The sequence below is a fragment of the Coturnix japonica genome, chromosome 11 (genome assembly GCF_001577835.2).
Source record: "Coturnix japonica isolate 7356 chromosome 11, Coturnix japonica 2.1, whole genome shotgun sequence".
Taxonomy (NCBI): Eukaryota; Metazoa; Chordata; class Aves; order Galliformes; family Phasianidae; genus Coturnix; species Coturnix japonica.
Genome location: NC_029526.1, coordinates 12,195,975 through 12,222,577, shown reverse-complemented (window position 1 = coordinate 12,222,577; position 26,603 = coordinate 12,195,975). Strand labels below are relative to the sequence as shown.

General features: G+C 39.8%; 1 protein-coding gene and 1 long non-coding RNA gene across 3 annotated transcripts in view; one reads left to right on the top strand and one right to left on the bottom strand.

The window, feature by feature from the left end:
- The first annotated feature begins 3,077 nt into the window (after positions 1–3,077).
- The window catches only part of ADAMTS18 (ADAM metallopeptidase with thrombospondin type 1 motif 18), a 66,217-nt gene continuing 42,691 nt past the window's right edge, over positions 3,078–26,603 (top strand). The window contains exons 1-3 of one of the 2 annotated variants that reach the window (XM_015874172.2): positions 3,078–3,210; positions 3,370–3,454; positions 5,291–5,607. In XM_015874172.2, coding sequence (XP_015729658.1) covers positions 3,109–3,210; positions 3,370–3,454; positions 5,291–5,607 — 504 coding nt within the window. In that variant the 5' untranslated portion in view covers positions 3,078–3,108. Of the gene's footprint in view, positions 3,215–3,369; positions 3,455–5,290; positions 5,608–26,603 lie in introns of both variants that reach the window. The other variant, XM_015874170.2, reaches the window with a different exon arrangement.
- LOC107319412 overlaps positions 3,127–26,603 on the bottom strand; it is a 37,766-nt gene continuing 14,289 nt past the window's right edge. Inside the window, exons 3-4 of the long non-coding RNA XR_001557807.2 lie at positions 15,367–15,456; positions 3,127–3,202 (exon numbers count right to left, since the gene is read on the bottom strand). This is a non-coding gene — a long non-coding RNA (uncharacterized LOC107319412). The remainder of the gene's footprint in view (positions 3,203–15,366; positions 15,457–26,603) is intronic.

Sequence of the window (26,603 nt, the reverse complement as noted above, 5' to 3'; positions counted from 1 at the left end):
ATGGGGATTGTCACAGCAGGAAAGACTGTATCAGTCTGCGTGCCAGCCAAGCAGAGGAGCAATGGCTACTTGTGCCAGCTGGAGAGATTTGTCCTCTTATTTAACCACATGGTGCTGAATGAGTTTAGGTAACATACAGATCATAGAATCATAGGATCATAGAATCATAAGATTGGAAAGGACCTACAAGATCATCTAGTCCAACCATCTTCCCATTACTACTGCTACCACAAGCCACTAAGCCATATCTCGTAGCTCCTCATCCAGATGCCTCTTGAACACCACCAGGGATGTTGTCATCCACTTCTCCACAAGGAGTTCCACCCAGTATGTGATTAGTCTGCACCAAAGCCTGCTGAGAGTGAAACATCTTCACAAGGATCAGCACAGAAAGAGCATCAAGATTAGCCTAGAAGTATTGTGAACAACTCAATAAGTATGTTCCCTGGTAAGAAATAGTTGCAGAAATGGTCAAGGAGGAATGGAGTTGCAGAAAGTGAATGCAGAGGTAGCAAAAACCTGTTTTTGGTCTGATTTTACTATTCCTACTCGGTCAATACAATGTGACTAAAGTACTTGATATCAACAAGCCTTCACTGCTGCTTTTTCTCATTGGAAGTACTCTGTTCCCAGCTGTCAAACATATATGATTTAAATATGATATACATTAATCAGATTGATTTCTATTAAAAACATATCTAGAAAAATAATCAAGGACTGGGACTTTTCATTTCCTTATGTTCGCTTGTAATGGAAGAGTTTCTCATGTGGATAGAAGAGAATTACAGCAGGTGGATACAAACAAGTACACTAAAAATATGACAAAATGGATCAGCATGAAAAAGTGTTAGCAGTGTCCAACCTGGTGGCCTGGTGAGGAGAAGAATCCATGAACAGACCATGTTATGGTAATGAAGAGATACATCCTATGTGGTTGTCTGAGGTGAGGAGTGCTCAGGAGTGGGAGAGAAAGCCAACCCTCTGACACAAGGTTGTTTACCACACTGTGGAGCTTTAATTTGCTTGTGGTTTGCATGGTAACGTTGTTTGCACATGGTAAGGAGCCGTCTGCAGGGTTCTCTGATGTTTATGACCGTCACTGCTGGGGCCGTGATTGACTCAGAGAGCAAAGTATGATGCTGTCTGAGCACGCTAACTGATCAGTGATGCTACCTACAGGCCAAGGAAGGTTGGGGTCCCCTGCCTAATGCCAACTCAAATTTAGGCGCATGTCATTTATAGTCATGCAAAAGAGTATCGCTTTTTTTCCTTTTCTTCTTTGATCACTCTCAGAAACTACAAATCCCTGGAGTGAAGCCTTAACTCCACAGAAATCAAGAGCAGGACTCCCTTCTAGGGAGTGCTAGGTTTGTGATGGAAGTTTTGTTGTTTCTTTTTTAAACCATTCTTGTGATTGCTATAGGTCTGTATGTATTTCCTTCCCCTTCCAGCAAAGAAAATGTCAGTCTTCCCAGCCAGATAGTCTACTGAAAACAGTTAAGTCTGCCTGTTCACCGTGTTGAGGGCTGATAATAAAATTATAGCTCCTGTGGTTTTATTCTTTTCTCCTATTATCTCTTATGCAGAGCACATTTTATGTGTTTTGCGACCATTACAAACTTGCAGCCAGCTATTCCTTTTGAATACGCTCTGTGAGAGGTGAGAGTTGCACTGTCACAAAAAGATCTTGAAACTTTATCATGATGTATTCAGCAAGGTGATAGTGTAAAACCACTGGGAAATAGACAGAAGTGAAGGAGCAGTTCCACACATGTGACATTTTTTAAGGTTTAGGGACAGCAATGCTTTGGAAGGGAAAGCATTTCTGATCTGTGTGAGGCACTGCCCCACAGCAGCCACCAGGAAGCCCAGGGGAAGGAGGTGGATGGAACTGGCCCCCAGTTCACCCCGCCCCGTGCTGTGCTGTATCCTGAGCCAAGTGGAGCACCAGGCACCTGGTGGTGACACAGCCACTGCCTGTTTGCATGGTGTGACACCAGGACGGGGGAGATTCTGAGTGAGATTGCATTGAGATGCACACAGGAAAACAGTCCAGCACAAAAGGGAGATCATCAGGTGAGGGACGCTTCTCTACCTGCAGCCAAAACCATCAGAAACAAGTTCTGTATTGTGTGCCAACCTGGGTCTGTCCCATTAACTCCACTACTTAAGTTTCCTTCCTGGTTATTTAGACCTTTCATCCTTTACTGACTTTTTTTTTTTTTTTTTTTTTTTTGGTAGAAAAGAAACTGTAACTTAAAAGCGTGGACTGGATGTGTCAAGCCCAGAGCCTGGTGCTGCTTTTGGATCAGTACCTGTAAGACACCACACAAAGCCAGCTCCCCTGCGGACATCAGTGTTCAGTGTTCAATGTTCAGTAACAGGTCTTGGCTATCACAAACATGTTTCCTCCACAGACAATCTAATCCTTGATTTTGATTGATTATTTCTGCTGAAAACAATAGAAAATAACAGCTTATTCTCTCCGATTGAATGGCACTTCGAACGCTGGATGGCTCACACTGGACTCTTCTTTTTTCCGAGTTCCCTTCTCCTATATCATCACCCACTCGTTTGTTTGATGAAGCCCTGCGTCTCAGCTCTCCATTCAGAGAGAATGCAGGTGTGCAGCACCTCAGCTCTCCTTTCTGTCCTGCCCTTCCTCTCTCCCGGACGCTGGAGGAGCCGCCTCCTTCTCCCCCTCGCCCAGGTGCCTCCCCCCTGCGCCCCCCAGCCCAGCCTCGGTCTCAGCCCCATCCCCAGCTCCAGCCCCGGCTCGGCCCCGCCGCCTCCCTATTGGTCCCGCCCGCTCCGCTCCGCGGCGCCCCCCGGGCGGCGACCGCTCCGAGACGCGGTGCCGGAGGCAGCGCTGCCCCGCGGCGGCGGTGGCTGCGGAGCCTTAAAGCGTGCGCGCCGTCGGGCGGCGAGGGCGCGCTCACCTGGGTGCCGCTCCATGGGCTCCGCCGTCGCGCACGGCGGGGGCGCGGCGCTGCGAGGCGGCCGCCGGAGCTGCTGCGGGGCAGAGCCCAGGTGACCATGCGGGGGATCCGGGCTCGGCCGCCGCACGCTTTGGGGAGCAGGTAATGCACACCAGGTGCACGGCGGAACATGGACTGTCTCCTGTTGGTCGTCTGGACTTTACCTGCCGCGATTCTCAGCTGCAGCTCCATGCAGTTCCCGACCTTCCTGTGGCTTGGAAACGCTGTAAAGGCAGGTCGAGAGCACTTTCTTTTGCAATCGCCTAGTGTACTTGCATAGCAGGTTACTGCACAGTTTCTGATGTCTTGTCTTTCTGCCTTCCCTTGTCAAGTGAATCTCGCCCAATACTCCTTTTCTCTCTCTCTCTCTTTTTTTTTTTCTCTCTTGCAGACCCTGCAGCTGTGCTGCCTCTGTTGCATGTCTCATGCAGCAAGTTTAACCAGTGACAGCATCAGTAGCAGTGAATTAAACCATGGTTTGTATCTCTCTTTCTGTATCTATGTATATGAACATTTGTGTAGACGCTTTTTTTTCTTGGTAAAATGAGCATTTAAAGTGGAGAAGCTAAAGCGTTTGGGGAGCATAAAGTGAAAGCGAGTTGGCTTCTGTAGAACAGCTAACTCTGGGCAGAGATTGACTTGTTCTGCCCTGTGTGCAAAGACAACAAGGAATGATGTCTACAGGCAAAGAGGATGAATAAATGAGATGTTAAATACATCCATATATACATGTGCAGTTAGAAAGATGAATGTGTACACAGCCACAACATCAAAACCTCATGTGTTTGTTATGGAAGCAAGGAGACAAAAGTAGTAAAAAGATTTGGGTGGGAGAGCGGAAGAAGCAGAGCACTGCAGGCTAAGGGAGAGCAAACCTGGAGAGAAAAGGCTGTGTGAATGAGAGCCCAGGGGCTGTTTGTTCCCAGGCTGCAGAGACTAGCACTTAGATGCTGATGACTTTGGGAAGGCTGAAGTGCAGTATGTGCTTTTGATTGGATGAGAGCGGAAATAAAGTACAATGGAAAACCATACCAGGGTGCCAGAAGGAAAACCCTCTTGCACCCATTGCCTGTTCACCAGGGGATTCCCTCACTCCAGCAGCTGCTTGCAGTTTTTGGCCACTAGCCTGCTTAGCCTCCTGAGTTCTGAGGCTGATTAACACTACTCCAGGAAAGTAAAAGCTCTTGATGTATTGTTTCCACTAAGAAGAAACAGCTTATCACTGCTTATGTGTTCAGCTTAGTGTGCGCCCAATAAAATCAACTCAGGCCAGGAGATCGATTGTTTTTGTAACACCTTTAACAAGATAAGAAAGGTTTTTTCTTCTTTTGCAATGGTGTCATTTCAATTTAGTGAGAGGAGTGGGTTGTCTAGCTGTCAAATATACAGGCATCTTTAAGGGTGCACAGAGGTACAACCCAACAGTTCAGTGGGACTGGGAAGCAGTTTATTCAGCATACTTACAGCACTGGGATTAGGTGCTAGTTCAGCACATGACAAAAATTTAGACCCTGCTTCCAGGGTCCCTGTATGGACAAATCAAGAGCAGTGGTGATGGACTTCAGGCTAGGCACTTGCTTGTGCAGCGTGCTGAATCAGGGCCCCTGATTTTTCCTTTCATAGTTTGTTGCTAGTAGATCTCAGTTAAGTTTTGTAATTTTTTTTCATGTATTTTATCCAAAACAATAAATTTCTTTGACATGCAATTAGCAATGGCTGGCTAAAGGTTATTAGGTAGCATGTAATCTCTTTCTTCTGAAGGTCAGTTACAATTTGAAACCCGGTCTAATCAAGTCACTACAAAGAGATGAGGTCTCCCTCAGTTAAGGCATTAATAAATTAATCCTTTAATCCATTTGAACAAGTGGTACAGTTCTACAAAGTCCCAGTCATGGTTTTCTCCTACAGTGATACAATATTTGCTGCATTCTTAGGGAAGAAAAAAAATACCCCTCAAACCAAAGCAGCCTTCACATTTGACAGCAATTAATACAGGGGGAGGGGAAAATCTACAGATCTGCTGGTGATGACAAATGTCTTCAGAAGAGTGATTGTGGGAATGTTCACAGCTATGCTACTTAGTCTGTACCTCTCAGTGGGGCAGAAAGGAAACAAACACTGTTTGAGAGGCTGTGTGACTTACAGGGTGAATACATGCAGCCAAGCCTATATACACATAGCCTGTGGAGCTTTCAGGATATTCCCTGAATGGGGGAATTCTTCATACCATAACAAAAGCCCGCTGCTTACTGTGCTAGAATGACACCTTATTTGCTGGATGCTAAAGCTGATGGCTAACTTTATCGTTACAGATTATGTCTTTGTGACACCTGTCAAAGTGGATTCCAGTGGATCGTTCATTTCACACAATGTTTTGCACAGTACTAGGAAAAAGAGATCAACTCACAGTTCAAGGAGTTCCTTGCACTACAAATTTTCAGCATTTGGACAGGAGCTTCACTTAGAACTTAAGCCTTCAACCATTTTAAGCAACAGTTTTATTGTCCAGGTACTTGGGAAAGATGGAGTCTCAAATTCTCAGGAACATGAAATTGAGCAATGTTTCTACCAGGGATTTATAAGGAATGATAGTACCTCGTCAGTAGCAATATCTACATGTGTAGGCTTGGTAAGTGTTTCAAACGAATCAATACTCAAACTGTTTTGATACTTGGAACTGTGGCTGTTTTGGCAAAGATCTTTATGTACCATGTGCCATTTGATGATTTTCTTTATACCACTGGTTGCTATTGCATTTAACAGAAGAGGTATAGTTACAATGAACTGTATCAACTTTAAGGAAGGTATCTTTAAGGACAGCAGAGCAGAAGACTGGTAGGCCTAGTAACTAGCCCATAGAAGTCTTCATTTGTTATAGTTGGTGATAGTTTCTACCTGTTTTGCTTCCTCTGAAATAAATGTTCTTCCTGCTATTGTGAACTGCTGTGAATAAAGAATCAAACCACAAGCTAATGAGAAAAAAACATATACCTAGTTTTGTCAACTACTTTAAGGAAGGGTGAATTTCCTAACTCAGCAGCCATTATAAACCAGTTTCCCTCGGCTTCTGTGGCAGTTCCAGCCTACCTTAGTTTAGAAGTCTTGATGAGTGGATCTCTATGAATGTGTTAAATACTGTCCTTGCATATTTTCTATAGATGGCTGTTGTCCAAGTTCATGAATAGTTATTATTATGCACAAATGATGGTGGTTTGTTTTGTTTTGTTTTGTTTTTTTTTTCAAAATGTATTTGATAGTGCTGCTTTCCTTCAGAAGAGTCTTTACTGATGTAATTCAGAATAGTTATTGTTAGCTTTAGGGCAAAAGATCTTGCACTTCACAAATTTCATATGGATGCAGATTAGAACAGTGACATTTGACAGTGCTAGGATATAGGAAGCTATCTTTATGCTGTATGGTTCAGAGGTCCAAAGGATATGTTGGGCCACCCTCTAGAGATCTCTTTTGCAAAGGTACTTGATCATGAGGGCTATTAAACTGCATAGTGAGACCAAAAGAGGGGCACTTCAGACGTCCAGTGTTTCTTTTGAAATAGTAATCAGTGACTTGAGAAGAGGGTGGTTCACTGGGAAGAGCTGTTGAATACTGATAATTGATTGAAGTAGTCTGGTAATGTTTTGAATGCTCTGCTTACCTGTTGGTCACTGCAGTTAGATGAAATAGTGTTTTCCAGTTCATTTGAACAGTTGAAAATGCGATTTTGAAGCAGATGCCAGGAGCTGGAATGAATTCTATTTCATTTTTTGTTTTTATGTTTGTAGTACTGAACTGTCATTATCAGATGTCTTTAGTTAGGATTTTCTGTGGAAGTTTAACTTTCAAATCTAACAGGTTTTATCATTTTTATTTAGACAAAAGCTGTTTTAACTTATTGCAGTGTTTGCCATTTCCTCTAAGGGAAGCGCTCTGCCTCTGTGCAACAGCTGGATTTTGGGTGATCTCCCTGTTTGGTCACGTTTTATTTTCTAACATGCATCAAGAGCTAAGTGGAGCTGGGCTTGTCGTGTCTTGTCTGGAGAAGGAAGGTTCAAGTCTGCCTCGGGTCACAGAGGAACAGAATGTAGTGATCTTAACTGAGACTGAAATGGATCTTTTACCACTGTCTCGACATAGAGGTTGTTATGACTGGTAAGCTTTACTTACAAAAGATCCAGAAACCGATCAAAAGAGAATAAATATTGTGGCTTCAAATAATTTATTAAGGCAGAAGCTTTTCAGTATCTATGCTGTCATCAATTAGAATCTGTCTCCTTCTTTAATCAGTTCCAAGATTTAACACAGTTCACCTTAAATTGTTTTACTTCATTTATGAGTTTAAAACAACTTTTAATAATCTCCTGCAGAGTCAGTATCACAACGTATAATTGTTCCTTTCTCCCTATGCTTTTATTAATTTCTGTGCAACTGATGGCCAGCAGGAAAATTATCAACAGAATTCTTAGTCTTTCCGTTTGCAGGACTTCCTTAAAAATATGTCGTCAGCTGTTTGTAATGACAACCGCGTCGCTTTTTACTGTGATCCAAATTCAGTAATCATATGTTAAGTCTGGACGCTGTGCCCTGACCAAGAGAACCTTGTGAATAGCTTCTATATCCTCTTTGCACCAACTACTTTTGTCACTTGGTTGCCCTTCTTTCCTATTTGCTTTGTTCACTGCAATTAAACCGAAAGTGGTGTTTCTTCTATATGGTTGGTAGCACTAATCTTTCCATTGTTCCTTTCATTAGCAATAGCTTCCCTACAATAAAATTGCAGTGACCCATTCTTTCAGGCCTGGAACACCACAATGTGATTTGGAAGCAATTGCATTTCAATAGACTACAGGGACTCTTTGATCTAATTTTTTGGATGACCTAGAGTATTCAGTCATTCAGTTGTCTGTTATCTGCCATTGCCTGCAGAGTGGACTTTTGAGAGAGTCTATATGAAATGGTTTGTTAGACAGGATGACCTTAACTTAACACTGGAAAGGAGCAAGAATTTGTTGCTTCAGTATCATCTATTAAGATATGTGTGTATCTAACATTTTGATAGTGTAGCTGACACTGAGGCCTCACATTTTCATGCTGAACTGCTGATTGGAAACCAAGTTTCCAACCACTGAGATAACTTTCTTGATGGGTCAAGAGGCAAACATTGGTCCATGCTCTTTGTCTGGTGTAAATTAAGTTAGCATTTTAGGATAATGCATACACATTTACTTTGAGTAATATCTCTTGCCTTTTTGTCATCCAAATATTTAGGTATTCCTTTTTTTCCTGCCCTTTTTTCTTCATTCAGCATATGCTGTACCATCTGTTATCGTGTTTTTTGTTTTTTTGGTTTTTTTTGTTTGTTTTTTTGTTTGTTTTTAAATGAAATTAACTTGTAGGCAGGAATCTTGTTTAGATCTTTTACGTGCCTGCTTCACCATCAGACACTGAGTAACAGCATCATGCTTACCTAGCAATAAAGCATGTCACATTTAGTAAAATTCAGGCTCATGTCCTACATTGCATAGGTTCACTCAGTTTATAAAGAATGCTCAAAAGAGGTACTTTATATACCTTATATATATATATATGATGGTCTGTCTGTAGAGAAGATTTGTTCCCTCTAAAGAAGCTATGATAATTTTTATTTTTCATTTTCATTTGTTTCACTAATACATTCCTACTCTCGGGGCTGTTTCTATTTGTTTAACTCTTTTAACTTTGGGTCAGTGAGTTCATTTACATTTGTAAATACAAAAGCAGTTTGTTCTTCTGGCATCATCATAATGTGGCCCAAATAGAAAATCATGTAAAATCTTCAACTCCTTTCTCCACTGATATTCATAATTGCTTTTAATAAAATTCTTATGGTAGCCAAGCATGACTTTTGGGAGTTTCCTTCAATTTTTCGTGCTATCCCAATGTATACATCCTGGCTGCTGGTTTGGTCCTGCCACTTCATCTCATTTTCAATTCAAGCTTCTCATTCTGCCCAAACTTAAATATATTTTTTTTTTCTCTGACCTTCTGACTTAATTCTTACTTATTCAAAGTAAAATGTATGATTCCCACTATTGTTCAGTAATATAAAATTACTTGCAATTGCCTTTAGTTATAGAACTGGAATGGTGACTATGCCAAACGAACTTTATGAAGGGGTTTTCTGAAGGAGATGGTGTATGCCACTGTTCGGATAAAAAAAAATTCAGGAAGTATTCAACGTGGTGATTTCTGCATTCTCCTTGCCCATCTCTGTAAGCATTACATTCTCACTCCTTTATTAAAAACAGATACTTGTGTCAGGTTCATCATCTTTAAACCCACTTCAGGATGACATTGTCCCTAAAAGCTTTACTCAACTCTCTGTGGTTTGATTGTCTCTTTTTGTCTCTGTTCTGTCTCTTGTGTGACTGGAAACAACTCACTTTACACAGTAAATTGGGCAGAATACAAAGAAACTCCAGAGTTGTCAGCAGTCAGTTTATGTTCTTGAGACATTCTTAAAAATAATTTTAAAATGTACTTTTAGAAACTGAAGTCATGTTCCCTTGTGAACAAGACCTCACTGAAAGAGTCGAGGAAGTTTATAGCATAGTCCAGAGCACAAAACATAGAAAATACTGATCATAATGAATGAGTTGGCTTTATGGAACATCTGTGGGAGCATTGCAGCTGTTTGGTGGAGGAGACAGGTATCAGAGTATATGGCAAACACATAAACAAAATATATAGACAGCATAAAGGAATACTCTTAGCTTTACACCGCCGAGTAGACATGCGTGTCAACTCAGTCAGAGGGATAATCAGTTCAATGGAACAATTCAAGTCCTGTAAAATACACAGTTTTATTGTTGAAGCCAAATTCAACCCTAAACAAGCACACCAGTGTGGAGACCTGACAGACTGCCCCTGCTTATACTAGAGAGTATGTGCCATTTGGCTCTTGTATTTATGTACTGCAATTAGAAGAGTGGAGTCAGCTTCATGCACTAGCTGGTGCCCTCCTTTGTTTTTGGTAAGATGTGATTGAATCTTTCATTATAAGGGGCCTCTTGTCTCAAGTTCTGTTGTGTTTGTTAGTGTCTAGTCAAGGGAAGAGAAAGAGGAGGGAAGGATGAATCATGTTACACTCACTGAGCTGTCAGAGAAGTCTACGACTGGAGAAAGGGTTAGATGTACTACTGAGAGATAAACAGGAGATGTATTAATTCAACGGTAGTTGTGTGTGCACGTCTGAGGGCAGGACTTGCTCAAAGTATCAAAGAAGCCACAAAATTAAAGCTTCTTAATGCAGTCTGGCCACCTAAGAGGCAGGCAGGCAAGGCAACTCATGTACCCATTCTTTGTAGTCATTTAATTGCACCCTGTATTAGCATTACTTAAGTTCATGCTAACAACAGTCTCTTATTCCTAGAGCTCACACTTGATGTCCAATTAAGTATGTTGAGACAAATCCCAAGATTCTTTTTCAAACTCCCATCAAAATCAGTGAGCCAGACTGCTGGTGAAAGTACAAAACAACTGCTGTTTGCAAGGAGAGTCCTTTAGAAAACTACAGCTGTAAAAATAGGACAAAATTTGGCCCATTAGGACCTTGAAAAGAAACCAAGTACAGAAATGACAATTTGACTCCTTCCCAATGCTATTTTTAGGCCTTCCACAAGTCAATATACAAGTTCCATATTTTTGCTGTTACATGAGAACAAAATGAACAGCATTGGAACATATGTTAATTGGCTTTCTTTATACTCACACACCATTATATCTCCATCCCTTACAAAATTCAAACTATGTTTCACAAGGTCATCATTTAGTCCACTGTTTTGATGGACACTGTGCCATTATTCTTCCCTTAACACAATAAAGAGGAAAAGGGCAAAATTATTTCAAGGAAATTGAAGTAACAGTGCAAAAAAGCCATACTCTTCAAGATATTTTAAATTATACTGGAGAAATACAGAACACTTCTGGCTTCAGCCTTCTATTGACCTCTGATAGGAACTGAATTACATGATGATAAGGTTATTATTGATTACCCTTTTCTACAGCTGTCTGATAAACTTTATGTTCAACTCCTCTGCAAGACAAGGATTATGTTATTCCAGGCATTGTGAGCCAACTGATTCCTCTTGGGTCTGAAACTGAATTCAAGAAGTTAAATGCTTGACAAGTAATTGGCCCACACTGGGTAGGACAGGTAATAGTGGTTGTTTTTCCCAGATTATATAGTAAAACAAAGAAACCAAAACAAAAACCAAACCTGTAGCCCTTGGACACACAGAGGAAATATTATGTCGCTGTCTAAGAGCAGTTGGCCCTATCTGCCTGAGTACAGTGTTGCAAGCATGCAACAGGTCTCAAGGCTGCCCACAAGAGCTAGTGTGCTCAGTTGTTTTTGCCTGCTCCATTATTGTTAACTGTCAGAAAGAGCATGGAAATTGTTTTTCGGTGTATCTCACACCAAACTCCACCCTATAGTGGACACCACTGCTTGCACTCTAAAAACAGTTCCAGAAACAAAGTTGTCTGATAAATAGGCAGTTTATCTTTCTGCTTTAAGAAGCAGTGATGTAACTTCTAAAGGTATCAGTAGACTTCATCTGTCCTTGAAACATGAGCATTTTTCTTTCTGTAGGAAAGTCTTTCCACAACTCTTAGTTCCCACAGTTTCCCTTAGAGAGTGAGTCTGTTAGAGAGAAACAAGTAGTCAAATGCCTCCACGGGGGTCAAGAGAGGATGACCTGTCTGCACAGAATTGACCTCCTCATAACAGGATGTCTTTGATGTAAATGAGGATTTTTATTTTAAGTGCCACTATTTTTGTTTGGATCATACCATTTCTGCTGCTGAGATGCAACGTATTCTTTTCTCCACAGCAGTGAACTGTTGAACATGCAAAAAATCTCTATTTAAACACAGATTCTAAAAACTAGTAACAGCTTTTTGTTACTAATAAACGAGGTTTTATTTCTTTTACCTTCTTCCTCCACTTAAAAAATGTTTGAGGAAAATACCAGGTTTGCAGACTCAGAATCTAAAGCTGTTTACTCAATCAAAACATGATTAACAGTCTGTGAGACTGTAGTTCAAGTCCAGCTCAAGCAGCCCACTCCCAAAGTTCTGTACACAGCACACAGCAGCAGAGGCAGTGGAAAGCAGAGGGGTATCCTGATTGTGCCCTGACTGTGCTGTACAGCCCACTTAGTTTGAACAAACAATAGCATCAAAATTATTTGTAAGTTCTCTTTTTTTTTCCTCCGAGATTACTCTTAGCCTCTGCCAAACTGATGTCCTGAGTATGACAGCTTTGTGATTTGCACACTTGCATTGAAATGGGAAGTTGACCTTCATCCCTGATACTATGAGAGAAGGACAGAGGCCTGAAGTCTGTTATCACCTTCTGTGATTTGAAATTTGCAGTTCTTGGATGGGGTACAATAAAAGCTGGAGCCATGCTGTGCAATTGGCTGCTATGCCAACAGTTTACCAGTTGGTTCAATAAGACAGTTTCAGAGCTTCATCTGTTTTCATTTATGGATTTATAATTCTCCATGAGGATTCTAGAAAATACCTGTTTTCTTTTTGGAAATCTCAATGTCCAATGATAAACTGGCAACAGCCTCACTGAATTGAACAGCTTTGTTAGTCACTACTATTTCCTCTAACCTGACTCCCAGTTGCACACAGAAGTTGTTAGGTCTATGAGACACATTTAAGTGGTCTTCTGTCTGTGAGCTAGCAGAAGAGTGGTTAAACTTGGCTACCTGCAATGAGAGCTAAACCTACAGCAAGGTTCTATCAACTGAATCTCAGACTTCATTATCTTCTTCCTAAAACCCACTCATTTTGCATTAGGAAGGCTCTGACTAGCCCTTAAATGGTATCTGAATTGAACTTTATTGTACAGTTGTATTACAAACAAGGTTTTCCTCTGTCTTTTTGATCACATCACTGGGAGCAGAAATGTTGGTTCTTTCTTGCCTTTTCTTATCCCATTTTAATCCCAATTCTGTTGCTGCAGGTCTACCATAAATTACAGTATGTGAAAGGAATTTCCTATTGATTTGCTCTGACAGTGATTCGACCAGCTATGTGAATAGCTGATGGAAGCAGAACTTTGGTTCAGACAGCAGAGCACTGACTAAAGCTTCGAGGTAAACATTTACAGAAACCTGAAATCATAATGCCTTGCAGATCAACACAATTTACAAATGTATTAGGCTTCAGTACGAGCTTTAATGTGTGTTAGAGTCTCATAATGGGTTGACATCAGTAACCTTTTATTGTTTATCATGCTCGGAAGTCACTAAGAATGAGGTGAAGAAATGTCAAATAATCAGGTCATATGCAAGTGAATGAGTCTTAATGGTTGGAGCTTAGTACCGTGGGAACCATTGTTGTCCAAAGCAATTTCTGGAACGTTCAAGTTAATTTCTTTCTTACAACGTTCATAGGCCAGGGAAATCTACAAACAATTTCTGCAGTCAGATAAAAATCATTTTCCTGAATCTTATATGTAGCTTCCAGCTAGTTCCTGCCACCGAGTAATAAAATAAAAAAGTATGGGGACAAAGGTAACAGGTCTTGAAGTTATTCTTAATGGAATAGCAAGATCCAGCATACACACATTTATTAGAAGAGGAAGCTGGAGCAATAAAGTGATGTTTACTTATGGAGACAATAGGGCATTGCCTTTTCACTCTTCTATGCAATTAGCATTTCTAGCCGCACTACTATGTACACAGCACACTCATGGCTTTATGCTGTGAGGACTGGATCCTTGCTGTTCACAGTGGGATCACTTGACAGCTTGTGCCTGCCTAATATGTTAATTGAAAGACTTTTGTGTCTCAACATCTTTATTAATATTTATAGAATGAGATTTTTCTTTTTTTTAAATGGACCTGTACAAAATACGCTTGACCTGGTTTGAGCTCTCACTTCTGTCTTTATACTCTGCTGCACAGTGTGGCTTCCAACTAATTTAAGAATGCAATACTATAAACTGTGTCAGAGTACACAAACTAACAAAACAGGGATTACTCTTCAGGTTGACAGTTACTTTGCCATGAGATATAAAATTTACATAACACCAAAACACAATGAGATTTTTTCAAGTAATAAAATTAAAAGCAAATTTGCTTTCTCTTTCAGCAAGTCAGTGCACTTCAGTGAGAAGACTGAGCATTCTATGATTCTATGTTTAAAAACAATCGTCATGAGTACGCTTGTCTTCTGTCATACTCTTTAGAAAGAATTCATCAGAACAGTAGTTCTTGAAGTCAGGCTAGACTAAACCTCAAGAAGTATTTTCACTAAATTTAGTTATTAAAGTATTACCTGGTAATGGTATAGGGTAGGTATAATGGCCGTGAGAGTAGAAAGTTTAAACCTTTCTAAATACGTGGCTACCCAGTTTCATTTCCTGCTAACACTTAACAGAAGATTGTGCTATTTATTTTGGTTGATGCAAGTATAAATTAAAGACTGAAGTACAAACTTTAGTCTAAGGCCAGCCTGAATTTTCTGCAGCCCCCTGTGGAGCTGTGAATGATTATAATATGGATGAAAAACACTTCTGTCACTTTTGCCCTTTTTTGCTACTTCATCTGACAGAGGATCATTCTACGTTACATTGTTTACAATAACTGTCTGTAAAAACACTAGACATCAGCCTACCACAACAGTATCTCCAGTCCCCAGTTTCTTTCTCTGGTTGCTGCCTATTCTTCATGCTGAAGGCTGTACAGATATATTTTGCATTTCCAACAACACATAGTGATGATCATATTGTTTTCTTGCCTCTAGCAGCTAAAACCTCAGCAGAGGGGAAGGAAAAAGGAAACTTTGCAAGCTGAGACAGAAGTGAACAGCTCTGATCCCTACAGCATGGTATCTTCCACTGTCATTGGCAGATACCTGCTGTTTTAGGGGCTTCATTTAAAGTTTATAATGAGTAATATGTTCTATGCCTATTTGGATCAGAACTTGACCTAAAAGGGTTCCTTTTTCTTCCATCCTGGCCTTTGAATCAAGAGGCACACAGTACCTTTTTTGGTAAAATTATTACAATTTCTGTTTGGTTTAGAAATACATTTTTCAGAAGGAAGGTAATGCTGGTTTGTAAAGAAAGCAAAGCACGTCATTTTCTACTGGCAATCCCCAAACACATCTTGTAAGTAGACCAAGCTGTATAATCAGGTTACAGTGAATCAGAAGATAGAGGAAAATGGCCTACCTGGAAGGCAAAGAAATCAATCTGCAGACTGACCTTATCTTCTTCTTACGGACCACTTAGACTAGTAACAGCCAGAAGTGAAATGAAGCAGGAATTCAAGCAGCTTCCCAGAAAACCAGCAGCATACTCAAAGGTAAATAAGTGGAAAGAGCTTACCTGCTGTAGTCATGATCAAGTCCTGATGAAGTCAGACGTAGCATTTAGACTCTGTGGCACTTCACCTTCTGGGCCTGACTCTGCATTTCACTAGCCAATAAGAAAAGAAATTTATGTATACATACACACATCTATACAAAAGCACTGAATTGGTGATCTTGATTTTACAAAAGACAGTGAAATTCAGTAAGATATTAATATATTATTATTTACATAAAGTTGCACAGGGCAGTGCTTTCTAGAGCTGTTGCCTTCTCTGCCATTAAACAGCGATACCATGTTCTAGCTATTTAAATGAACTCCTTCATGTTTCTTCCAGGGAACTGACTCACATTTTAAAGAGAGAGTTGAAGAGATTCATCTCCAATTGGTTTTTATAGTAAGTGGCTAGATGTAAAGTAGCTGCAAAAACTGACTGTTACATACTGTTCTTGCATTACTCCAATCATTATGTATATGTTTAAGGAAGACCTTATTGTGAGTTCATAAAGTATCTTATACAATTGATTTACAAATGCAAAAAAATTGAGAGACATTTAGGATTGATTGATAACAGCATAAATAGTTTGAAAAAATACGTCCAGTATCCTGTTGTAGTCCTTTTGAGGATCACAGTGGAGGTGCACAAAGAGGAGCCCAGGACAGGAGTCATCAAGCATGAAATCTTGGGCTGAAACTATTTCAACAAGAGTGGGAGTGTAGTTTCAGCCCTCTCTTATCTTAACAGCATTCCTTATGTACACTAGCTTTCCAAAGTGAGATGTGTGATTGATTCATAGCAACTGATGGGCAGTTTAAAATTACAAAGCTTTCGGTTTCCTGGTTCCCTGGCAGATAAGGAGGGTGGGCATTTCCTGATTATATGGTATACATTCAAAATAGTTCCCTGTGGTGCTATTTGTGACTAATTTACTTCTATAGGACATTAACACGGCTGGTGTTATTTTGTGGGAGAGGTGTATAGTGTAACATGCTGTGAAGAGAGGAAATGTTTCACAACACGAGTCTTTCTGGCTTTTCCTCTGTTTATGTTACCACCTGGAAAGAAGGAAAGGTGGAGTAAATGACCAATGATCCACATGGATTGCATGAACAATCCTATCTTTAGTTGTGACACATAAGCCAGGTGAATTCACACTGAGAAGTGTGAAAATTGCACTTTAATTCCTAGAAACGCAAGTCTTGTGTAGGAAAACATGTAGTCATGAATAGAACTTTGCTACCTTCCTGTCACTGGTATCTTGGCAGGCAGCGCAGAGACCCCACAGCCAGGGCAAGCTCAAGAGACCACTCAGCAGCCATATGATTTTGGGGACAAGTCAGGGGTACGCTAATGCAAGACACAGGCTTGGGACAGGATACAGCTGAGAAGTTAGAATGTGAGAATGGTAAATCAGCACCTGCCCGAGCATTCAGTGGGGCTCTTGTGTTCTGTGGTGTCAGGCTGGAGCAGGGAGCGCACACAAGCCCTAGGATAGATATGAGACTGAAGTGTCTATAACTCTCACTCACTTCCACAATGTCCCAAAGCCTCTGTAAACCTGACAGCACATTCCTCTTCTTCGAGCTTTTTTCTTAACCTGTATTTAACCTGACCTTTGTTTAACCTACTGTTCAGTAGATTCATTGCAGAAAGAAGGTCAGGCTGCCTAGGAAATTTTGCCTGCTAAATCTTCTGTTGACTTTTTTTTTTTTTAAGCCATCCTTTTATAACTTTGAAACATGTTAAGTTGTCAAGACACTCCATATGATTTTATCTCTCTTGACTTCCCTGCATTTTTGCTCTAGCTAGAGGGCCGATTGTGCTTACCATTGTGGCAGCATCTGTGTCAATAGATTTCCAGGTTTCATGGACCAATTTAACATAGACAGTATCTCACAGAATGAAAAGTTACTTTCAAGTACCACCTTTCCTTCACTATTTTATTTTCCCTATTTCTTGAGGTCTCAAAGATCCTCGGAAAGTTACTTTGATCTCTGGAGCTCCACAAACTATAATAGGAAGTAGTACATTGAAAACACTCTACTGTACAAACACTTTCATGAATGCTACTCGCTTACTTGAAAAATCACAGTTGTGTGCTTGCTGAGACAGGAATCAAAGACCTTTCTTTTTAAGCCAGTTTCTGTAGGTCCCTGTAGAAACAAAGTTTTTATTTCCCCCTCCTCATACTCTTTTGTTTTCTGATCTTAACTCTGATTCTCAAAGGTACATAATGAAGCTAATTTTGTTAGTTAACACAAATGTTTCTACGCAGCCTTTTATACTTTTTTTTAAACACTCATCTCAACTGAAGCATCACATAATTCATAGACTTATAGAAAAGTCAGTGTAACCTTTCATAACCATTATAGTTCTGCAGACCTAGTCAGTAAGGCTCAGCTGAATACAGATCTGAATACCTGCAAAACATTATGTTAGCAGCCCAAATACTGGCTTAGACTTTTGTGTTGTATTCTGACCCCATCAATAGTTAGGATGTTGTAATGTTATAATGGGATGATAATAGTAGGGAGGTAAAGTCTTTAGCTACAACAAATAAGAACAAGGCCAAATGCAGCAGACACAGAAATGAAGGGGGGAAAAATCCTGCTTACTGTTGGAAGTTTTCAGGTGAGCAGGGAACTCCAGCAAGAGGCCCAGGTTTTCTGCTTCTAATTTCACTGGTTAAACCAGCAAAAGAGTTGGCATGCTCACCTTGGTGCACTGTTCCCTTACAATAAAAAAAAATAGTGTAATTTGTGGGAGAGAGGAGTGTGAATGAATGCACTGTTCTGAAGCAAGACAGGGATGAAGCAGTATATGTGGGCACCACTGTCTGGTAGCTTGTTGCATTTGACTACAATTAAGGAATCAAATTTTTGGACTCATAGTATACTTGACAATACAACGTGAAGGCAGGTTGTAAGCTGTGCCCAGAAATACGTGGGCGTATTTCATGACATGGACAATAGATGGCAGTTACTACATTTAGCTTAGCAAATGACTCACTTCTTAATCAAATGTCCATTCTAAACTAAGACCTGGAGACTAAGAATATGGCTTACTGTGTGTCTGACTTATACATGGGGTTGTCCTGTATAATACTTATAACTGTATAATACTTATAACAAACTGAGAAAACCGTGAGGCCTAATTTTAATTTGGTGGGACGCTGCTGTCCTATTTCAGGTTAATAGTATGAACTGCCTTCAAAGTTTTACTGATCTGTCTTTTCTTAGAAAGAAAATGTGTTGTGATTTAACCTGGCAGGTGGCTAAGTACCACACAGTCGTTTTCTCATTCCTCCTTTCCCAGTGGGATGGGGAAGAAAAACAGAAAAGAACAAAGTAGAACTTGTGGGTTGAGATAAAACTATTTAATAAGATAAAGAGAAGGAAAAGTATAATAGTTATGACTTCATATATAAAAATGTGTATAACAAGTGATGCAAAAGCAGTCGCTCACCACCACTCATGCCCAGCTAACATCCCAAGCAGCAGAAAGAGATGAACTCCCACTCCCTTTAAAACTTCAAAAAGAAGTCTATCCAGTGATGTGATGAGAGACAGATGGTGTTTAGAGTTGTATTTGAGCGGTGCGTCGTCAGACAGGGCACTCACTTACCAGTGCAGAGTCCTGCTAAGTGGACTATGGGTTTGTGTGATCAAACTACTGAGTAGCACCCTGAAGGTTGGAGCTGCAGCAGGAGAAAGGTCGTGAGCTTCTATAGTGAAGGACACATAATAATCTGACTGGTCAAATGCGAGTCTTTGAAATTTTTTTGAGCATTTACAGTATAGATTATACTGTCCTGCCTTTAAAACTGAGAAATAAGGAACAGAGAAGCTGTATGATGAAGAATTGGGAGCTGAAGCCAGATAACACAGGCGCCAGCTTGACATTCTCACCCTTGGGCCATCTTTGCTTCTTGTTTTCCATTCCCTCAATGGCCTAAGCTCTTTTATTCCACTCCCTTTCTCCTTCCCACGTAGATATTTCAACATATGTATGTCTGTGTATGTGGAATATCAGCAAAGCTGATACTTTATTCCCTACAGAGTTCCTTGTGACCACTCTCTCATGTAACTAATCCATAGCAATGTATACTCCAACAAGGAAAATTAAAAGGTTGGGAACCACTGACCTAACTTCTTAGTAAGCAATACAGCTGGCAATCAGATGTAACCCGAGCTCCTTGCTTTTGGAGCTGCCTGAGCTATTCATAGCAAAATAAAATTGCTATGGGAATTGAACTGGATTTATTTTGTTTGAATGCAAATTATCCCGGGTCAGACAGGCTCAGATCTTCTGCCCCCTCAAATGCATTTGCATCAGCTCTGCCAGGCCAAAGCTTTTATCTGGAAGATCTTCACTGGGGAAAAGTAGGCATGGGTAGCAAACTGTTACTGTCTAGAGCATTCCCTGTGGATCTTTGGTGTTGTCAGTGTAAGTCATTGAGCAGAGTGAAGTGTCTGCTGTCATCTAGCAGTGTGCTGAGTGTGTTCAGTGTCTCTTGGCTTCAACTTCAACAAGGTGTGTTTCAGGCTTGTCTGCCACTCTCACTCAGGATACGTAAAGTTCTCCTGAAAGGAATAGCTGCTAAAATCCTAACATCACAGGAAAAGCTGAATTTTCACTAAAAAAAAAAATAAATAAATTGTTTAGTATGTTTTAAAATCTCACAATTTACAGTATTGTTTCCTGTGAAGCCTGATTTATGACTTGTAGTGTTTGGAGTTGCATGTCCGATAGGAAGGAATGTTGCTGATCGGAAACACTCAAGAAAGCATCTGCTAATGCTAAGTACCTATGGAAAAGAATTCCCAAGCACTGGTTTTACTTATCTGTCATCATCACTTGTATATTTTCTTTAGGCAGTCCTTTTTCAGTGTCATTATTATTTAAATAATGTTACTGCTTTTGCCTTGATCACAGTTGCAGGATCAGAAGATTCATTCAGAAGCCATACAGTTTCCCTAGAATATTAATACATATTAATCCCATCAACATAAAACTGATCAGCTGTACATGAAGGAGGAGAGTCTTTCCAGAGCATTTTCATTGCACCTAGTCCTTAGAGCAGTACAATTCTTGCTAATGATCAAGGTATCTTGAAGTCACGTTTCAGAGATTTGTGTAGAATGTGAATGGTGCTTTTATTTTGTGCTGCCACCCAGAGCAAGAGGACAAGGAGGTCTGTGCCTCTATGCTTCAGTTCTAAAAGGTAGAGCTCCTCTCACGTGCAAAGGATTCCTATAAGTCCTGATCCAGCATTGACCTTTGTTACATGCTAGTTTAGGAGACTACCTAAGCTATCTTCTGAAGTCAGTTTGTTTATTACTCTTGGTGTGCCGTAAGTAACTAATCAACTGTGAGACAGCACATGACAAATATGGGCTGCCTCTTTTTAGGAAAAGTGAAACATAAGTGTCTTCATAAAACAATCCTGCTGTTTCCTGTTTACTTTGTGTTGGATTTCAGAACTGTCATAACTAATAAAACATCTAGATTTTATCTTACAGTTGCAGGGATTTGCTTAAACAGGCAGTACCCAACTGCTTGTACAGCCACCAAACCTTAATTCAAGTTGTTGGTTTTAGCTAATTGCTTTCCAGAAACATTATGACAAGCCAAAAATTCAGTCAGTACCCACACTGATGGAACTGTTAATGAAGTGATCTTGAGTGCTGCTTGGCAACCTTTGGCACTTAAATCTTAACAGTCTGAACATGGTGTCATAATGCTGTAGTCTACATCAGTATTTTTCTTCTGTCTAAGATGCCTGCTTATGTGGGTTTTTTTGCTGTTTGTCTTGTTTTATTTTAACATAAGAAACGAGGAAACTCAGGTACTTAAGAGCATGTTTTTAATTTGGCTAAGCGATCGAATTTGTGTTAGTTCTAGAATATCTCATTACCTTGCAATAAATACCAATTTAATACATCTAAATTCCAACGTGAGTGGTTCAATTACTTTCAATGGAGGAAAAAATAAGAGGATTTCCTTATTTGCCATATGTTGACAGAGGACTGCAAAAAGATGTTTTAAACAAGTTCAGTCAACTGCATAAATACAAAGGCACTATTCAGAGATAACATTGTCTCTGTTCATTTGGGAATAATTAAAGACATTCAATTTTGTTACCTTATTTTAGTAATTGCTGAATGTTCTGCACGGCACTTCTTTTGAGCAGCTATACAGAGTCTTTAATATCTATCTCAGATTGCAGTTTCAGCTTCTTACTTTCCTTTTGTCAGATCCGTGGATAATAAAATGCTATGTTGTTAAGAATTCCTAACATTTTACATTGCAAGAAATCTACAGTATGTTAGAAAACAAACTGAGTTATTCTATGACTCATTTACAACCTAAAGAAACATGTGATCTTCTGTACAATTCTTAAGTTGAAGTGGGCAACCAGTGATTCTAATGCTTCTTTGATGATAAAAATATTTTAGTATGTTTAAAGTCCATTAACTTAACCTAAACATTTGCTGTGGTACAGAGCCAGATATTGCAATCTGGTGAAAATCAGGAGAGGTCTGCTGAGGTTATTCTCATTAGCCAAGGACTGAGACCAATAAAATATTACATTTGTATTTGCCTGACTGGGATAGTCATTAGAAACTGCCCTTGTACAGACTTGATACTTTTCTGAAGAATGGATGAATTTGTTTGGCAAATATAAAAGCTAGGGAAAAGTTTAGTTAATTTAAATTCTCTTTTGTTTAGTATGTTCGCATGACTTTGTGCTGCCTGGTTTGGGATAGGATCAAAAATGAAAATGCTCCAAGTTTTACTCATGGGATCTCTGACTTCAATAATGCCTGTATATTATTGGAAACCTCATGAGAGTCCATTCTCACTAGTTTCCCAGAACATTTTCTTTCCCAAACTGGTATAAATGCACCCTGAAAATGCTTGCAGTCCAGAGACAGTGTTCTGTTTAATGGGAGCTCCTGGATGTTTAGCACTCTAAAAGTCAGTCATTAAACAGTCTGTACTAAATGTACTTAGACCTTTCACTCTTTGATGGAAAATCATGGATTGTGTCCCTGTTGATGCACCTCAGAACCTTCTTTAATTCACCCAGTGCTTCAACAACATGGGCACATGGGTGAAATGCCCTTGTGAGGGTAGCAGAAGCAACAGACGGAGGCAAAATATGCCTTAGCTCTGTTAGCTGCTGCTGTCCCCATTACAGCTACAACCCAGAAGGCTGTAGGTCATAGCAGAGAGTGAACCAACTTCTCTAATTACCATGATATACTGCCTTTGGTTTGGCTGTTTGCTCATGCTGCTTCCCGAGGGTAAAGATATCTTTCACCTCTGCTACACTTGCTACAATTCAACTCCTTCATTCTTCTTTGCCTGATATGTAGCTTGTATTTTTCTACCCAATTTTACATCTTAATTTGCTCATTTTTATTATAGTTTCCAGAGCACTGACATTTTGACCCTAACCTGAGAGGTACTCAATTACCCATCTCTCAAAAACTCAGTTAGTGATATCAAGTATCTCTAATTCCAGGTCACTATGTACAATACTGCTGGCTATAATTCTTGGAAATAATTTGGCTTATCATTGTAGTAAGGTTGTAGTCTTGTGTGTTTTTCAGGCTACCAATTTAACCCATCCCAAGAGGTGAGTCTACTTCCATTACACATTCTCTAAATAAATAATTATTTGTACTGATTACATGATGTGTGATTTCATTGAACAACCTTCTGCACTTGTTGGTTGAATATCTTTGCTTTATAGAAACAAAAATTCTGTGGTATGTGTGAGAAAACTGTATCTCTACCCCCTTTTCAAGGCTTGACCCAAAACCCATGATAAACAATGGGCAACTTTCCCCTGTCTTGAGAGCATTTTATATCAGGCTGCTGCTATATACATAGGGGACTGTCAGGTCTGTGTATGCATTTGAAGTGGATCTGAAATGACCGTTGAAATGTGCTGAAATGACTCCAAACTGCTGGCCAAGTACCATCTCCATTCCCAAATACCATGTAGATGCATAAACATTATGCTGTGCTTGAGCTCATAAATCCAGTTTCTCAGCAGCTACTTTGCTTCTAGTCAGGGTTGGCTCACCACCAGCTGCCTTGGACCGTGTGTAGAATTGGATCTCACACATGAAGATCATCTCTGTACTTCATGAAAGACCACCATTATCCACCTATAAAAACTGAGGGAAAGGACTCATCCCTCCACCATCCTGGTGAAGTTTGAGCAGAAGTACAAGTGTTCTGGGGGACTTCTCCCTTTTTCTGGCACTCAGTACAGTATGTTGGTTTTTGAAAACAGATGTTTGCCCAGTTTTGGAGGCAATTCTGGGCCCTGCAGCAATATATGTCTGTTGGCTGGTAGTTCTAAGTTGTGTGAATAGCTTAATGATCTGTGGATTTCCATCATATCCTCTTTCTGTTTCAGAGATGCTCATTATTACACAATGTGAAATGGTCTTGCAGAGAATTGCTGCTGGTTGTACATGTGAATGAGGGCAGTCTCTCCTTCCAGCAAGGGAAGCAGTTGGTGGCAGAGTTAGGTCTCAGATGTTTCATTTGTGATGCTAAATGACCAGAAACTTAGCAGCACTTCAGGAGAGAAAACAAGCATTTTTAGCTTTGATTAAAACTGCAGGTAAGATGATTTCATGAGTTTTCATTACAAAAAGGATGAGAAAAGACTCCAGGATACTGTGACATTAGACGGTTCCAGAAATACTATAATGTGAATACTAGATAAAAGACAACTTGTGATTGTGGACCTCCAATAATTTTAAATAACCAGAAACCATTCTTAGGTAATCTGTTCTTATTCTGTCTATTTCAAGAAAGTTCTTTTACACTTTTATTTAAGTGGAAGTAAAAGTTGTACTTTGTGCCTCTGATACGTGCTGTAACTCTCGTTAAGATGTTTGAATGGATGATTCGTGTTTTCTGAGAGCTGGACAGTTGGAAAATAACACAACAGAAGTCTTGGATCAATGTCCACTGATGTCTGTGTAAAGGTTTATTCCAATTTCAACTGGCCTTGTGTCAAATCTCTTAAAATTTTGCATGAATGTCTGGAGCAATTTTAATGGGTGTAACTACATTTAACTCTTCCTTTTTGAGAGATTTTTCATCTTGATTACGTGCACACCCACCTAGCAGAATAGGATTCATTAACTTCTTTGGCCATGATCTTAGTGGCCACCCGTTACGACGGAGTGTTTTTTAACACTTAATTTTATTATGTACTCATAACACTGAATGGAGCATTCTGGAAATGAGTGATATTGCTTAAATAGTTTGTGCAGATTTATTTTAGCACTTGGTTTAGTTGAGAAATTCCTGGTCATAGGAACCATAATTCAATTTTACATCAGTCAAAATTGAGTAGTTTTGATAAGCAAAGACATCATAGTTCATTTATTCAAATTTTAATTTTCCATTTCATTTCTTCATGCTTCTTACCTCATTACTTGGATTTTTCATCTTAATTATGAAACTCTTGTTACTTCATTATGTGTGTAGCCTAGCTGTTGCATTTAATGTTATTAGCGTCTAATAAAAGGGCCTTATATGCAAATAGAGAACTGATAGCCATGAGAATCTTCTGGTTGGGAGCAAGAATTTCCTTAGTATCCCAGAATGTAGGGTTTTTGTTGTTGTTGCTGTTGTTTTTAAATACAGGAAAGAAGTAGAAGTTCTAAAAATGCTCCTCTATATGGTGTATCCCTCACTGTGAGTACTGCATTTCTTACGGAGGGTCTGGTTCTTAGAGATGCTGAAACCTCTAAATGAATTAGATTTACTGGCTTGTAAGCTTCAACACTGTTCACCAACACTAAGAACACAGAGGAAGACAAATGGAAGCAACCACTTGCAGATCTACTAAAAGGCAGGAAGAGAACAGACTCTAACATACATTGTTCTGCCTTTTTCCATCAAAACTGCTCTGTGTGAGTTTGAGATCAATGGAAGATTATTCTAGTTTCTAATAGCTAAGCTGAAATTTTAGTGGCTCAAAGAATTCCCCTTATTCTTCAGTTTTTATTCTAAAAATATATTAAAATAACGTGAAGCTGAAATTTTATCATTTTCCATCTCTAAACTTCTCTTTGATATTTGTCTTCCTTTTGAACTACATCAAGAAAATGGAACAAGTGCCTTAACTTGATGTTAATCCCATTATTTAGGAATCTAATGCAGATGCACTCTTGTCTGAAAGTTTCTTTAGCCCAAAGCTGAGCAAACATTTCATAACACATAATGAGTGAGAAGAATGTTGCCTTCCCATCTTTTCTCAGCTTTTCTGAAAACTGCAAGTTCTTCCAGTGTACTGATTCTGAATTATATGCTATCTACACAGATTATTGTATGTCTTTCAGTTTACTTCCAGTGGTGTGGAATATGCCTTACAGAAGGACAGCAAATGTGTATTATGAAGGAAGAACAAGAGAATAGTAGATTCCAACTGAGCAGTCTCTTGGGTTTTCCTTCCCACCATATTCTCACAGTCACTGCTATTGCTAATGATAGCCACAGTGGGAGAGAGAGAGTCCCCAGTCAATTTCATGCTGTGTTGTCTAGACTCGTTAAAAATGTTAGATTTTGCCATACTGCTTCCTCTCACGGTGGCCTAAGTCCAGAGAATCTGAAGGAAAAAAAGGGGGCTGGACCTATCTGTTCCCCTTCTTGCTTGGTCTCAAACCCATCAAAGTTAATGGAAAGTTATCACTGACTTCTAATTCAAGGAAGAGCACATGTATTCTTAAAACCATGCTGGCAATATAAAAATCTAATACTTAAAATTTCCATGACAGTTTTGACAATATTTGTTCATCTACTGAACTACTTGAGGTGGAGAAATGTACTGCATCTAATTAATAACTACAGTGATGTTTCATGTATATGTAGTAAAAATTCTGAAGTACACTGACACTGCACAGGAGTACAGACCAGCCAAAACCCAGTCTGCTTCAAGGAGCTGAAATTCCTTGGCAGTGGGAAGTTAGAAAAGATGACTCTGTGCTAGTATCATGCCTTTGTGCTCCAGTATTTCTCAGCTGGCATAGTTTCCAGCCAGCGTGGCCATAGTCATAGACCATTTTACTTTACCTAAGGCATTCAAGAACCTACAGGAAAGGTATCTGACAGTTACTGCCCAGCTGCCCACTTTGCACCAATCCAAAGGAGTGCCCCTGTCAGAAGCCAGGTCAGCATTCTCAGCATTGCTTTTGAAATACCAAAGAGATTATTT